Here is a 16,232-nt window from a genome sequence, read left to right as displayed (position 1 = left end):
GGGTGGTAGGTAAGGTCAAGAGGAACTCTATCACTGTTAAGGCAGTGGGAAGATGGGGTGAGCACGGATGTTCGGAAAATGGAGGAGATGCAGATGAGGGCAGCATCAATATTGGAAGGTGAGAAACCCTGTTCTTTGAAGAAGGAGGACATCTCTGATGTCCTGAAAAGGAAATCCACATCTTGGAAACAGAGGCAAAGGAACTGAGAACAGGGAATAGCATTTTTACAGGAACTAGAGTGGTAAGAGCTATACTCAAGATAACAGTGGAAATTGATAGGTTTATAAAAGATATCTGCAGACAGTTCATCTCCTGAAATGGAGACAGAGAGGTCAGGAAAAGGGAGGGAGGTGTCAGAAACAGCCTTCTGGGTGTGGATGTCTGATACAAATTAGGTGAGAGTAAGGGTTTGGCATGGACTAGAAGGACCAAGATGGCCTGTTTCCGTGCTGTAATTGTCACTATTCACTGCAGCATTGTCTTGAATACTTTGATGTGAACTGGTCAGATGTGGAACTCACAAACATAAGTTCTATCACATGACATTAGGTGTGATCTTCCTTTACTGAAATGAGCCTTGATCAAATAAATAAAATGAAGATTCCAGTACATTTTTGAACATCTGAATCACCTTGCACTTTGATCACTGGTGTTTCTCAAAGGCTAAAGTAGACATAGCAATTGAGGTATAAACTGACCAGCGCATGGTGTCATTTAACTTTGATTTCCATTGATGTGATGAGGGGAATCTTACCTTGGTCGAGCTACAACAGGATAGATTGCATAACCATTACAACATCTACTACTGCAGAATAATATTCTTTGGTATTTGTGCTTCTGCATTGGTTGAGTATGAATCTAACAGTCCAAGAGTCTTTTAACAATATCTTGACAATATTCGTGGTTATATTGTCTGGTAGAATATTGTCTGTGTTTCTTCTCTTCATGCAGTACCTTTCAAACCCAGTGGCCACATACTTAACCTGTACACCTACTGGTTAATGCAAATATGTAATCATCCAATCATGTGGCAGCAAGTCAATACTTAAAGGCATGGGGATGTGGTAAGAGATTCAGTTGTTCTTTTGACCAAATATCAGAATGGGGAAGAAATGTGATCTAAGTGACTTTGACTGTGGAATGACTGTTCGTGCCAAACAGGGTGGTTTGAATATCTCAGAAACTGCTGATCTGCTGATTTTCATGCTGTGGTGAACTACATACACCTGTCTAGACATGCCCCCCCCCCTCCCCCGCTGACTGCTCCTGTGGCTCATACCACATACCCGGTATAAAGGCGATTGGAGGCACTGCTCCTCCCTCAGTCTCCAGGATGTTGTGTTGTGGTCACTTGCTGCTTGTGCTTTCTTCCAGCCAATAAAAGCCTACCTTAACTCACGTCTCCGAGAGTTATTGATGGTGCATCACATGCACAACAGTATCTAGAGTTTAGCGAGGATAGTGCAAAAACAAAAAAAATAATCAGTGAGTGGCAGATATGTGGGCAAAAACGCCTTGTTAACGAAAGAGGGCGGAGGAGAATATTCAAGCCGACAAGAAGGCAACTCTAACTCAAGTAACCACGTATTACATCAGTGGTGTGCAGAAGAACCTTGAAGTGGCTACAGCTGCAGAAAACAATGAGCACACACTCAGTGGCCAGACACTGAGTGTACTTATCAGAATTTACCACTGCCACTGTTTTTCAAACACATTATATGATATTTGTGCTGTCACTTCAGCTTAGCTGTTTCTTCAAACGTTGAAATATGATAATGTTAATGGATGTCTGAAATCACGTCTTTGCTATAAATTGGAAACAATTTGGACTGGGGAATTTTGAATCAATATTTCCTCTTCATTGAAGAAATTTATAGAATGCTCTTAATGTTGAAAAATACCCTGGGGCTTTTCAAGGAAAATACCATGGGGTTATTCCTTTCTTTTCTTTTTCAATCTTTTTATTGGTTTTTAAAAAAAGTGTGCATACAAATAGGAGCAGAATATCTCTGGTATATTTGTCAATAGCAGTACACAAAAAATGTACAATAAACAATATCAGAATCATACATTGTGTTGATCTACAAAGTATAAATTTGATATTGAATGTATTATTCTCCTCTTATCAATTTATGAAGAAAGGAAGGACTATTAGAAATTTTTATATAAAAGAAAAGAGAGAAAAAAAGCCCGACTATTCTAAACAGGAAAAAAAGGACTGGGCAGTCCATCCTGAAAGAAAAACCAAGACCTGGGGCTGTTCTAGTCAGGTCAAGGCCTTGCCTTGCTACTGGTACCACATAGCCCAGTACTACCTGTCTTGGGTCGGATTGACGGCAACTTAACCGACACACCCCCTGGTGCACTTCAGTTAACCAGGGAGGAGGGTGTGTAGGCACCCAGCAGGACTAAACTCAAAACCTGTTAAAGGGCGGACGAATTCCTTGTGAGTCAACGGCCACCTACTGTCTGTGTGAGGAATGGCGCACCACAGTCTTTCGCTTTGCGCCTTGTAAGGCAAAATGCCCGATGCCGGCCTCCTAGGCCTGAGTCAACATAGTAGTAGTATTCAAGGAAGAATTATAAAATATAACTTTTGATACTGATTCAGGGAAGGAGATATTAAAGTTTCTACCCAGAAGCGTTAGCAAAAGAGCTAGATTTTAAGGAAGGTAAAGGTTTAGAGAGGGGAAGAGATTTAGGAAGAGCAATTCTGCCATAAATGGAGTGTTGGGAGATTAAAATTGGAAGTGCACAAGAGGACGAAACTGGAGGAGCACCTGGCCACTAGTGGTGACATATCAGGAATAATAAAACACAGAACACCTCGCATTGACATTGCAGAGGACTGTAAAATTGACTTATAAAGGTAAGCAGAGACAAGGATAGAATAAAAATGAGGCATTGCTGAACTGCAAGCCATTGTAGGTCCGGAATAACAGAGATCTTGTGCAACACGTACAACTCGCTGGAAGAACTCAGCAGGTCGGGCAGCATCCATGGAAATGAACAGTCAATGTTTTGGGCCAAGACCCTTCGTCAGGACTGAAGACGGAGACTGAACAGGGACCCTATAAAGAAGGTAGGAAGGAGAAGGCTGGTAGGTGCCAGATGAAAAACCAGTAAGAGAAAGTTCAAGGAGTGAAGGAGGGGAAGCAGGGAGGGGATAGGCAAGACAGGTGAAGAAGGAATGTAAAGGGAAAGCACTATGGGTAGTAGAAGATGGCAGAATTATGAGAGCGGTGATAGGCAGCTGGAGGAGGAGGCAGAGTGAAACGGATGGGGGAGGGAGAGGAAGGGAGATTTTGTGCAATTCGGACATGCGGTAAAAAGGAGGAAAAGGTCAGGGGAGGAATACAGGACAGCTTGTTCTGGAAGATCTCTTCTTTGTGTCTACACAACTGAAGGCATAACTATCACTGACCGGCAAATAGATTGGACTATATAGGACTGAACTGGATGTTCATTTCACCCACAAATTTTGAATGATTTAATTTTGCTGAGTTATTATGGAGAAGTGAAATTTATTCACCGGTATTCCTGTCCTCAGCTAACTTCATTATCTGTTTACTGAGAAAACTTCCATTTTTCATGTGTTCACCTGATAGTATGAATCATTCACTCACTTTAGTTTCAGTAATTGTAATGCAAAACCAAGTCAGTTTACTTTTGAGGTTTTTTCAGATTGAATAAATTATATTTATCTTCCAGATAAACCAAATTATTGATCACATGAACCATTAATCTGTGGATGTGGTAATTATGAAGAATCAAAGAGTCACTGGGAGGAGGTATACATGCTGACTGGGGTGGCAACAACACAGCAGATAGAATTGAATTAAGAAAAACAGGAGATTAGAAAAACAAATACAGAATAATTTTTAAAAGGTGAGAGATTGAAAAGCATTGAGTTTCAAACGGACTTGGGACCATGCAATACACAAAGCATTGAAAGCTAACCTGCAGTTGCAGCAGGCAGTTGTCAAGATCAATGGTATAATCCCCTTTATTTTCAGGTGATTTCAGCATAAGAGTAAATCTTAGTGCAGTTATAAAATAACGGAAAGTCATGCAATACAGAAACATGCCCCCCAGCTAACCTGCACACACCTCTATTTCCAGCCTCTACCTCTCAGCAACATACCAGGAGTAATTTACAATGGCCAATTGATCCACTAATCTGCACATCCTTGGGACCTGGGTGGAAACTGGAGTGCCCAGTACGGTCATGGGAAGAACATGCAAAACTCCACAGTCAGCTGAGATCAGGATCAAATCCAGCTCACCAGCACTGTGAGGCAACAGTTCTATGAGCCTACAGCGTCAACACCATGCTGCCTATAGGGTGAACACTGGGCTCCCTGTAGAAACATAGAAAATAGGAGCGAGCCTGCACCGCCATTCAGTATGATCATGGCTGATCATCCAACTCAGAACCCTGTACCTGCTTTCTCTCCATTCCCCCTGATCCCTTTAGCCACAAGGGCCATATCTAACTTCCTCTTAAATATAGCCAATGAACCGGCCTCAACTGTTTCCTGTGGCAGAGAATTCCACAGATTCACCACTCTCTGTGTGAAGAAGTTTTTCCTCATCTCGGTCCTAAAAGGCTTCCCCTTTATCCTTAAACTGTGACCCCTCGCTCTGGACTTCCCAACACCGGAAACAATCTTCCTGCATCTAGCCTGTCCAATCCCTTTAGAATTTTATATGTTTCAATAAGATCTCCCCCTCAATCTTCTAAATTCCAGTGAGTATAAGCCTAGTCGATCCAGTCTTTCTTCATATGAAAGTCCTGCCATCCCAGGAATCAATCTGGTGAACCTTCTCTGTACTCCCTCTATGGCAAGAATGTCTTTCCTCAGATTAGGGGACCAAAACTGCACACAATATTCTAGGTGCGGTCTCACCAAGGCCTTGTACAACTGCAGTAGAACCTCCCTGCTCCTGTACTCAAATCCTTTTGCTATGAATGCCAACATACCTTTTGCCTTTTTCACCACCTGCTGTACCTGCATGCCCACCTTCAATGACTGGTGTACAATGACACCCAGGTCTCGTTGCTTCTCCCCTTTTCCTAATCTGCCACCATTCTGATAATAACCTGTTTTCCTGTTCTTGCAACCAAAGTGGATAACCTCACATTTATCCACATTAAATTGCATCTGCCATGAATTTGCCCACTCACCTAACCTATCCAAGTCACCATGCATCTTCTTAGCATCCTCCTCACAGCTAACACCGCCGCCCAGCTTTGTGTCATCCGCAAACTTGAAGATGCTGCATTTAATTCCCTCATCTAAATCATTAATATATATTGTAAACAACTGTAGTCCCAGCACTAAGTTTTGTGGTACCCCACTAGTCACTGCCTGCCATTCTGAAAAGGTCCTGTTTACTCCCACTCTTTGCTTCCTGTTTGCCAACCAATTCTCTATCCACATCAATACCATACCCCCAATACCGTGTGCTTTAAGTTTGCACACTAATCTCCTGTGTGGGACCTTGTCAAAAGCCTTTTGAAAATCTAAATATACCACATCCACTGGCTCTCTCCTATCCACTCTACTAGTTACATCTTCAAAAAATTCTATAAGATTCGTCAGACATGATTTTCCTTTCACAAATCCACGTTGACTTTGTCCGATGATTTCACCTCTTTCCAAATGAGCTGTTATCACATCTTTGATAAACGACTCTAGCATTTTCCCCACCACTGATGTCAGACTAACCGGTCTATAATTCCCCGGTTTTTCTCTCCCTCCTTTTTTAGAAAGTGGGGTTACATTAGCCACCCTCCAATCCTCAGGAACTAATCCAGAATCTAAGGAGTTTTGAAAAATTATCACTAATGCAACCACTATTTCTTGGGCTACTTCCTTAAGCACTGTGGGATGCAGACCATTTTGCCCTGGGGATTTATCTGCCTTTAATCCCTTCAATTTACCTAACACCACTTCCCTACTAACATGTATTTCCCTCAGTTCCTGAATCTCACTAGACCCTCGGTCTCCTACTATTTCCGGAAGATTATTTATGTCGTCTTTAGTGAAGACAGAACCAAAGTAGTTATTCAATTGGTCTGCCATGTCCTTGTTCCCTATGATCAATTCACCTGTTTCTGACTGTAAGGGGGTCAACACCATCCTGCCCATAGGGTCAACACCGCGCTGCCTATAGGGTCAATGCTGTGCTGAATATTAGGATATTCTAATAGAATATTGTGAATAGTTTTGATTTCTATTCTTAGAATAGAACAGGCTTGATTTGAAGGAAGTACATTGAAGGTTAAAAAGGTTGGTCCCTGGGATGGAAGGTCTGTCATTTGATAAGACTTTGAGTAGGTCTCTGTTCTGAGAATTTAGGATGAAGTATCTTCAGGAAATATCGAAAATCATTAAATTGGTCGATGGGGTATAGAGCAAAAGTAATGATGAAGAATTTATTCTGCAAGTTCAGGGGAGAATATTATTCCTAAATGAGGAGACTGGAAAGTTCAGTTCAAGGTAAATTTATTATCAAGGTACCATGGTGCCACCATGTACATCATGTATCAAGGTGTCACCATGTAAAACTTCTGAGACTGCTTTTTTTACAGGCATATTCAATAAATCCAAAAACGATAATAGAATCCATGAGAGAGCACACCCAACAGGGTAGGCAACTGGTGTGCATTAGACAAAAAACTGTGTAAATACAAAAAGAAAAGAAATTATAATAATAACTAAATAAGCAATAAATATTGAGAATGTAAGATGAAGCCCATAGGTTGCAGGAACATTTTAATGATGGGGCAAATGGAGTGAAGTTATCCTCTCTGGTTCAGGAGCCTGATGGTTGAGGGGTATTAACAGTTCCTGAACCTGGTGGTGTGAGCCATGAGGCTCCTGTACTTTCCTCCTGATGGCCGCAGCGAGAAGAGAGCACAGCCTGGGTGGAAGTAGTTCCTGATGATGGGTGCTGCTTTCCTGCAACAACGCTCGATGTGTATATGAGCTCACTGGTGTGGAACTAGAAGTAACAAATTCAAAATAGGGATAGGCAGCTTAAGACAAAAATTACGATTTTTTTTCTCACTCAGAAGGTTGTGAACATTTGGTCTTCTCTACACCAAAGGGTTGAGCTCGGTTACTGTTTGAGTTCAGACTGAGATAAATAGACTTTGAATGAATAAAGGATTTGAGGGGAGGACAGGAGAATTAAGGCTGATGAACAGTGGAGCTAGATGCCCAATTTTCTATGTAAAAATTAAACCATAAGTTCCTCATGGAGCTTTCTATACTTGTCGACTTTGTGAAGAGAATCTGTTTCAGATCACTAATTCAATACATGGATCTCATCTCACTACTTCCCATTTATCCCAGCACCATTCCCTGCTCATCAACTAATGCCTTATTTAAAAATTTATTTTGTAATACCTGCCTGATTTTTATTTCTAACAACTTAATTAAGAATTTCCATATGATGAATTCAAACCACGTACTTGTTGCATTCTTTTACTCACACATATTCAAAGAACTTGACTGCCTTTAATATTTTCTTGTTCAGTTGTTCAGTTTCTTACCTGTTGGAAGTCCATCCATTACAGTAAGGATGAACACAACAAAGTACACCCGCAGGACGCAAAGAGACATCATTCTGAAAGGAATAAAGTATTCTTAATAGGGTACAATCTTAATTGGATGAACAATCAAATTGATTAATAATTTAAAATATTGCAATAAATTTTTGAATTCTGAATGGTCATTGAACCGATGAACACCACCTCATGATTTTTTGTTTCTGTTTTTACACCACTTATTTAGTTTTATATATATATATATATACAAATATTTACTGTAACTCAGTTTTACAAATTTCAAGACATATACCGGTGATAATAAACCTGATTCTGATAATTCTGATTCTTAATTCATAGTCTGTCATAGCATGTAGAGAATAGACTGACTGTACATTTCTTCATTAATGGAATAGTCCATAATTAAGCTATACAGTAATATGTGTGTCCCAACTTTTTCTTAAAACCTGGTTGCTTGCCCACATATGCTGAAACCTAATGTCTATGCTATTTCACAATAAAGCATAATCTGACTTGCCAAACAGTTGCTTCTGAAACAAAAGTGCAGTGTTCTTGGGTAGCTAGTTCTGCAATGCACCTAAGAAGGAATCTATTTGCACTTTCAATAGTGGCAGACAATGTTACATTGTGCATTTACATGTATATTGTCTGTTTCCCTCCATAGATGCTGCCTAACTTGCTGAGTTCCTCCAGTAGTTTGTTTTTCGTTTCACAGTCCAGCATCTGCAGTTTCCAATATACATATCGTACTTGACACCAGTTAAAGATGACCACTGCAAACAGGTATCGATGCACTGCAAATGTTTGTTGAATGTACGGAAGCGACTTATCAACTTTTCATGGTAGTGGATGTGATATAGCTAAACTAAATATGTGTGGAACTCACTATTCTTTATAAAACAAAAATCATTCACTATCTTTTTATTACGCAGAGAGTGGTGAGTGCATGGAATGTGCTCCCGGCGGCGGTGATGGAGGTGGAAATGATAGGGTCTTTTAAGAGACTCCTGGATGGCTACATGGAGCTTAGAAAAATAGAGAGCTATGGGTAAAGCCTAGGTAGTTCTAAGGTAGGGACGTGTTCGGTACAGCTTTGTGGGCCGAAGAGCCTGTATTGTGCTGTATGTTTTCTATGTTTCTAGCATTATGCAAACTGGAAACAGTTTGCTTATAAGCCAGTGTGCCATGACACAGTTTTAGATCTAGTGATCATGCACCAAAGTTGATTAAAAAATACATTAATGAATTTTCAAATGAGAGACAGTTATTTACAGCAAAAGGCACCATTGCCAAATGAGGAGCTGCTGAGTGTTTATATGGTGCATTTAATATCTTATTTAGCTCGGATAAATCAAACAAAATTGTTTCTATTTCTGACGCTTTATTTTCTTGTGATGACACTCCTCATAAACTTCAACCCAATATAGAATTCATCTCAACCATATACAAAGTATACAATATAATACAACTACTTATACAGATATCCTCAGTAATTTTAAATTGTCCTATTCATGCCTAAAGATTTAATCGCAATGGAGGCTTTCTTACTCTTGTAGGATAATGAATTTCCTGAAAAAGGGTGTCACTCGTCTGGCAGGTGAGATTTGAGGATGTGAAACAATCTTAGGTTCTGGGGCAAGGTTTAATTAATGTGGTTTGTGGATCAGACCTTAATCCACATTATGATGTGTTTCCAGTTTTCTGATCACTCCCTTTTTTGTTGCTAACTTGGGCGATTTTGAATCAGAGCAACCTACGGATAATGAATACTGAGCTGAACTGAAATATGCCTTTTGACTTCGTGTGTTTTGCTCTTTTATTGTTGTTGTTGCTATTTGCATGACTTGTTTTCTTTTGCACATGGGAGGGGGTGGGGTGTTAGGTGATTTTTTTCTTTGAACGGGTTCCATGGTTCTTTGTTTCACTGCTGTCTGTGGGAAGACAAACCTCAGGGTCATATGCTGCAAACATATTTTGATAATAAATGTACTTTGAATCCTTGGTAATTGATGAATATTAAAAAGGTCCACAACGGTGGCATGTTCTTTGGCCTTGGAGCATCCACTACTGCTTGAATTTTCTCAGTACGCTTGTGTAATCCTTGTGTTTTATGGTGTGACCACAGTAAGTGATGCTTGGTTTAAAGAATACACTGTTGACACATTGTGCTCTGAACTAATCTTCTAATCTTTCTAACTCTGCCTCGAGCTCTTGGAGATGACTGAGTGCCTGTGTAGCCTTCCAGCACCTGGTCCAAAGTGTTCTGCCAGAGTGCAGATGCAGAATGGCCTTGTCATGTGGATAGAGCGGAGGGCTGTCAGAGGTTACAGCGGGACATTGATAGGATGCAAAACTGGGCTGAGAAGTGGCAGATGGAGTTCAACCCAGATAAGTGTAAAGTGGTTCATTTTGGTAGGTCAAATATGATGGCAGAATGTAATATTAATTGGTAAGACTCTTGGCAGTGTGGAAGATCAGACGGATCTTGGAGTCGGAGTCCATAGGACACTCAAAGCTGCTGTGCAGGTTGACTCTGTGGTTAAGAAGGCATTTGGTACATTGATCTTCATCTACCATGGGATTGAGTATAAGAGCTGTGAGATATAAAGGACCCTGATCAGACCCCATTTTGAGTACTGTGCTCTGTTATGGTCGCCTCACTACAGGAAGGATGTGGAAAAATGGAAAGGGTGCAGAGGAGATTTACAAGGATGTTGCCTAAATTGGGGAGCATGTCTTACAAGAATAGATTAAGTGAACTTGGCCTTTTCTCCTTGGAGTGACAGAAGATGAGAGATGACCTGATAGAGGTGTATAAGATGATGAGAGGCATTGATCATGTGGATAGTCAAAGGCTTTTTTCCCAGGGCTGAAGTGGCTAGCATGATAGGGCACAGCTTTAAGGTGCTTGGAAGCAGGTACAGAGGAGATGTCAGGGGTAAGTTTTTTACGCAGAGTGGTGAGTGCGTGGAATGGGCTGCCGGCGATGGTAGTGCAGGTGGATACAATAGGGTCTTTTAACAGACTCCTGGACAGTTATATGGAGCTCAGATAAATAGAGGGCAATGGGTAACCCTAGGTAATTTCTAAAGTAGCTGTAAGTACATATTCAGCACAGCATTCTGGGCTGAAGGTCCTGTATTGTGCTATAGTTTTTTTTATGTTTCTATTTTTCTATCTTCCTTAATTCACCCTCAGTTGACTCTGTTGCAGGGGATGCGGCTGTCAGGGTCCGGTGCGGTCCGTAATCCGTGTTCCGGGTCTCGATCCGGTCCGAGGGCTCCGGATTCCGGGTCCTGCAGTTGTCCCTCCCGTCATCTGTGAACTAGTTAGGACCCTCCTGGCTCAAGAAGGCACACCTGTGACTCATTGAGCTGCAGGTGTTTATAAGGGCCTTGGGACTGGGACCAGGCAGGTGGTCATTTTGTTCTGTTTCTCCACCTGCTCCGAACTCTTCTCTGCATTCTGTTATCCTGCCTGGGCTCAGATCTACTCCTCATCATGCTTCTCTGCCCCGTACCAGTACTGCCAGGTTGGTGCTCTCCCTGACCGTTCTTCTCTGCTCGTTTGTTTTGTTTGCGTGGTTTGTGTGCTGGCTTTTCCTGATTTTCCTGCTATCATGGCTGTTGTGTTGGTTACCCTGGACCTATGTCTGTTCCTACCCCTTGCCTCCATCGGGTGGATCCGGCCCACCTGCCGCTGCCCGGTGGTGGTTCTGCCCGTTCCTATCCCTTGCCTCCGTCGGGCAGGCCCGGCCGGTCTGCTGCTGCCCAGCGGGGGTTCTGCCCCATCCTCCTCTTCCGCCCGAACTCTGGGATTGTGCCCCGCACCCGCTTAGGGGTTTGCGTCGTGCCCTGGCCTCCGGTGTTTCCACCTGGGAGGCGGCCCTACCCGGGACATACGCGGCCCGCCCAGGGAGGGTTCCCCGCCAGCCTATCTAGCCACCTAGACCTGCCTGCCTGCCTGAAACCTGAGGACCTGCCTGCCTGCCTGAACCCCGGGGACCTGCCTGCCTGAACCCCGGGGACCTGCCTGCCTGAACCCCGGGGACCTGCCTGCCTGAACCCCGGGGACCTGTCTGCCTGAACCCCGGGGACCTGTCTGTCTGCCTGAACCCCGGGGACCTGTCTGTCTGCCTGAACCCCGGGGGCTTGCCTGCCTGAACCCCGGGGACTTGCCTGCCTGAACCCTGGGGACCTGTCCACCTGAACTCGAACTCTGGGAGCCACTCCGCTCTGCCTGCCGGAACTCCGGGAGCCCGCCCCGCTCTGCCGGCCTGGACTCCGGGAGCCCGCCCCGCTCTGCCGGCCTGGACTCCGGGAGCCCGCCCCGCTCTGCCGGCCTGGACTCCGGGAGCCCGCCCCGCTCTGCCGGCCTGGACTCCGGGAGCCCGCCCCGCTCTGCCGGCCGGAACTCCGGGAGCCCGCTCCGCTCTGCCGGCCGGAACTCCGGGAGCCCGCTCCGCTCTGCCGGCCGGAACTCCGGGAGCCCGCTCCGCTCTGCCGGCCGGAACTCCGGGAGCCCGCTCCGCTCTGCCTGCCGGAACTCCGGGAGCCCGCTCTGCTCTGCTTGCCTGACACTCTATCTACCTGAACCCCAGCTCTACCCTTAAATGCCATGGCATCACCATCCTGTCCTCCCCCAGTACTTCAGTGTCTGTGTCCTGTGTTTGGGTCCATCCGGCCGCGTTCCTGACAGTGGCATGCAAATGGTGGATGCATCTCCAATCAAGCTTGAGTTGTTTCAGCCATTCATGACTACACAAAGTGGGCCATTTTGTTTTTACTACATACAAGCCCAATGTGGCTTGTTGGTTGTTTTACTTCACTGTTACAAATGTCATTCCCATAGGAGTTAATTTTTCTCCAGTATAAGTACTTAGCTGGATATCTGCAAGATTCATTCAGTATCTTTGAAGTGCTATTCAAGCTCATTTGGCAGATTAGTTCACTCTTTGAAACTGCAACTCAACTTTTTATCTTTTTCTCTTCCTTGTGCAGTCCATTTATTTTGTCTGCCTGACACGCTCTTTGGTTGCGTTCTTTGTTGCTTTTACTGCAATTTTCATATTTTAATCTGCATTGGTCTGGTGTATGTGATCCCTTGCCACAAAAGTAATACAATTTGTTTGGTCAGACCAGCTTCTATGTAGATGTTGCAATTTTGTTCACATTCTCTTTTATTCCTGAGCAATTCAATTATGTCTCTCTCTGCTGTTTCCATTGATACACCTATTCGAACTGTTCTTTTAAATGTAAGTTGTGCGTGAGTTAGGAGACATTTTTGAATGCTTTCTTGTAAGATTTCACAAACCAAATGATTCTCAGTGTATCACTTAGCCCACTATTGAAATGACAAAGCTCAATTTCTTCAATTCAGCCACATGCACTGAAATGTTCCCTTCCTTTTGAGTTTTTGAAACCTAAAGCATTCTGCAATCAACAATACTTTCAGTTCTAAATGTTCCTGCTTTACTTTCAAGATATCAGCAAACCACATTTTGACTGGTTTGGTCGGAGCAGTAAAACTTCTATGCAAATTTTAACTCTAATGCACTCAGCAAAATTGGCACTCGCTTCTTGTTGGCGATTTCATTTGCTTCAAAATACTGCTCAATTTGTACAATATACGTATTTCAGTTACCTTTTATGTGATTAAATGTGTCTATCTTTATAACATAGCCACCCATTTCTGTTTTTTTCGTTATGATTATCATCACACAGTACTTGCTGTTTATGAATCAGTGATTTTGTCTGTTTTCTGCTTTTTAAAAAAAACAATTCTCTCTCTCTCTCCTTTTCTAAATACTCATGAGCTATGCTGCTTTTTTATTTGACTGTTTCTTGCTGCAACTTTTTAAAAACTCAAATGTCTCACTGTTCTTCAACAGACAGGTAGCTGTTTTGGGTTCATTTGAAACTTACTTGTCACTACTGTTATGTTTTGCAACTTCAAAACATAAAAGCCAATTGAAAGGAAGACAAGGGAACTGGGAGATGACTTGTGTCTGGTTGTTTTTACTTTAAGTGATTCTTGCAAGTATGGCATGGTACTGTTATTTGCAATTCACTTATTTTTTAACATAAAACCCATAATTAATTTTTAAACAATCAATAATGCTTAATCAAACAATATATTTACAACATTAATCAAATTCTACTGAAATACTAGATATACAACAGTAAGAAAACAAAAATTTCAGTTTACTTCTCTACCAAATAAAACATCTAACTTGCAAAGCAAATTTCATAGATTCACAGGGTGAAATACAACAAAACAGGTCCTTTAGCCATTGTCAGCATTGGCTTTCAACCACCCTTTTACACTAATCCTGTGCTGATTCTGTCCCATATTCCCACTAACCACCCCCCACCGCTCCGCCGCCCCACACACCCGAAGTTTACTACTTTCTCCTTACTCGAGCGGCAATTTGGAGTGTTCCATTAATTCACCAACATGCAGCGATATGGGAGGAAACTGGTGAACCCTAGCAACCTGGGACAGAACACACAAACCCCTCACAGATAGTACCAGAGTTCAGGACTGAACCCCGGCTGCTAGGTTTACTTGCTGTGCCACAGAGCTGACCCTTCAGTTGTTAAAGAAAGATTTTCTCAGCGAAAAGCTTGTTGGATTTTGTTCAAACAAAATCAGTATTAATTTTGGTCATGAGAAATGTGTTATAAAAATAATGTACTACGAATTTTGTGGATCAAGCTAAGAAATAATTGATGTTGGTTATGATAATAACATTACATTACATTATATTACAAACCAAGCAATTCAGTACTAAGATCAGGATTAAGGGTTCAGATAGATAGCAGCTTTTCATGGAAATTTTAATAATATAACTTGTTGAAACTAATTTACCTACCTTTGACCACCATCAAGTCACTCCCACAACCTTCCTGATCTGGAGGCTCAAACAGTTGGGAATTCTGATCTTAATTTATATGGTATTGAGTCAGTGTGTGTGAAAATTGACCTTTTGAACCAAGGTATCAGTAAAGAATTTCCTCCGTAGGGTGCAAAGATAAGTAAAACACTTGGGCTGGTGGGCAGCAACTTGTATTGCGTAAGTACAACATTTTTCACACCAGAAGAGTTGGAATCCAGCCATGAATTGCTCACAGGTTGAGAAGCAATAAATACAAATGCCTTTGTATTGGAAGTGAAGTATCAACACTGAGAGCTGGGTGCAGGGTATTCAAACCCTCAAACCTGTTAGTCTATTGTGCCTAATCTGTTTGTATGCTCTACTTTCCTGCCTATCATTTGTAACCATTCACTCCTTTGTCTAATCAAAGTCAAAGTAAAATTTATCATCTAAGTACCTATATGTCACCATATACAATGCTGAGATTCATTTTCTTGTGGGCATACTCAGTAAAGCCAAGAAACATAATAGAATTAATGAAAGACTACTCTCAACAGGATGGACAAGCAACCAACATGCAAAAGGTAACAAACTATGCAAATACAAAAAGGAACCAAAAGAAATAATAATAAATAAATTAACAATAAATTTCCAGAACATGAGATGAAGAGTCCTTGAAAGTGACTCCACAGGTTGTATGAACAGTTCTGTGATGGTGTTAGGGAGTATTCTGGAGTTATGTAAATATAGCAGATACTAAGTTAAACAAGAACCTGTCTTCAGTTCTTATTCTATGTGTAAATAAGTTCAGGAAGCTTGCAATTAGCCTTCAGTTTTTTTTATAAATTGGAAGCAGTAAATTGAAGTTAAAGCACAGGCTACTCCACAGACTAAGAGATTGCATATGCAAGAGCCAAATGTTAAGACAATGGGGTTGTGTTAATTGGCTTGCATCAAACCAGGTAATATGGTTACCTTATTTGCACCATTGCAACTTGAGTACAACTGGCAGACCAGACGGATGTCACTTAGCATATCAAACATTGTCAAAAGTGTTATGTAATCAGCAGCACGGGGTGCTTCAGAGATACAAAAAAAATCTCTGGAATATGCTACAAATAAAATGTCATGGAACAGAAATGAAGGAAAGGAAGGTTACCATTGTGGGAACATGTCACATGACCCTGATGACTATTGGTTTAAAGACAAAGAATGCAGAAACTGTGGCAAACTGGGCCACATTGGCAGAGTATGCAAAGCTAGTAAACTGCAGAAATGGACAAGATACAGAGAAACAAGAAACCCCAGAAAGGAAAACACAACAATGTATACAAAATGGAAGAAAGCAATTCTGATGAAAATGACTCAGAGGAAAGTGAATTTTCTTGTCTGCAACTTCACAGCGTGAAAGAGACAGATGATCAAAGAGTAATAAGGATCACTCCACAAGTGGCAGGTGTGAGACTGAAAATGGAGTTGGACACAGGTTCAATTTAACAGTGATCTCTGTACGTGACTACAAATGACTGTCTTCTCACATACCTCTGAAGTGAACTAAACTACTGCTAGAGACTTACACAGAACAGATACTGTATCCCAAAGGTAAAATTAAAGTGACCGTGACCTACAGAGACAAAACACAGCTGCTGAACCTCTATGTACTGAAAAATGGAGGACCACCATTGCTGGGATGTGAATGGCTCAGGAAAATCCATTTGGATTGGCACACCATCAAGGCACTAGATGTATCAACAAAGGAGGGCAGCCTGGTGGGG

At 42.1% G+C, this 16,232-nt stretch overlaps 1 protein-coding gene across 1 annotated transcript in view; it reads right to left on the bottom strand.

Annotated features, from left to right (window-relative positions):
* Positions 1 to 14,525, bottom strand: part of LOC132395094 (eosinophil peroxidase-like) — a 76,253-nt gene extending 61,728 nt beyond the window's left edge. Inside the window, exons 1-2 of the mRNA XM_059971400.1 lie at positions 14,455 to 14,525; positions 7,566 to 7,639 (exon numbers count right to left, since the gene is read on the bottom strand). Coding sequence (XP_059827383.1) covers positions 7,566 to 7,638 — 73 coding nt within the window. The 5' untranslated portion in view covers position 7,639; positions 14,455 to 14,525. The remainder of the gene's footprint in view (positions 1 to 7,565; positions 7,640 to 14,454) is intronic.
* Positions 14,526 to 16,232: the final 1,707 nt, after the last annotated feature.

Source organism: Hypanus sabinus, chromosome 6 (genome assembly GCF_030144855.1).
Source record: "Hypanus sabinus isolate sHypSab1 chromosome 6, sHypSab1.hap1, whole genome shotgun sequence".
NCBI classification, from domain to species: domain Eukaryota; kingdom Metazoa; phylum Chordata; class Chondrichthyes; order Myliobatiformes; family Dasyatidae; genus Hypanus; species Hypanus sabinus.
The sequence above is the reverse complement of the archived record's forward strand: the minus strand, read 5'-3'. Positions and strand labels throughout refer to the sequence as shown.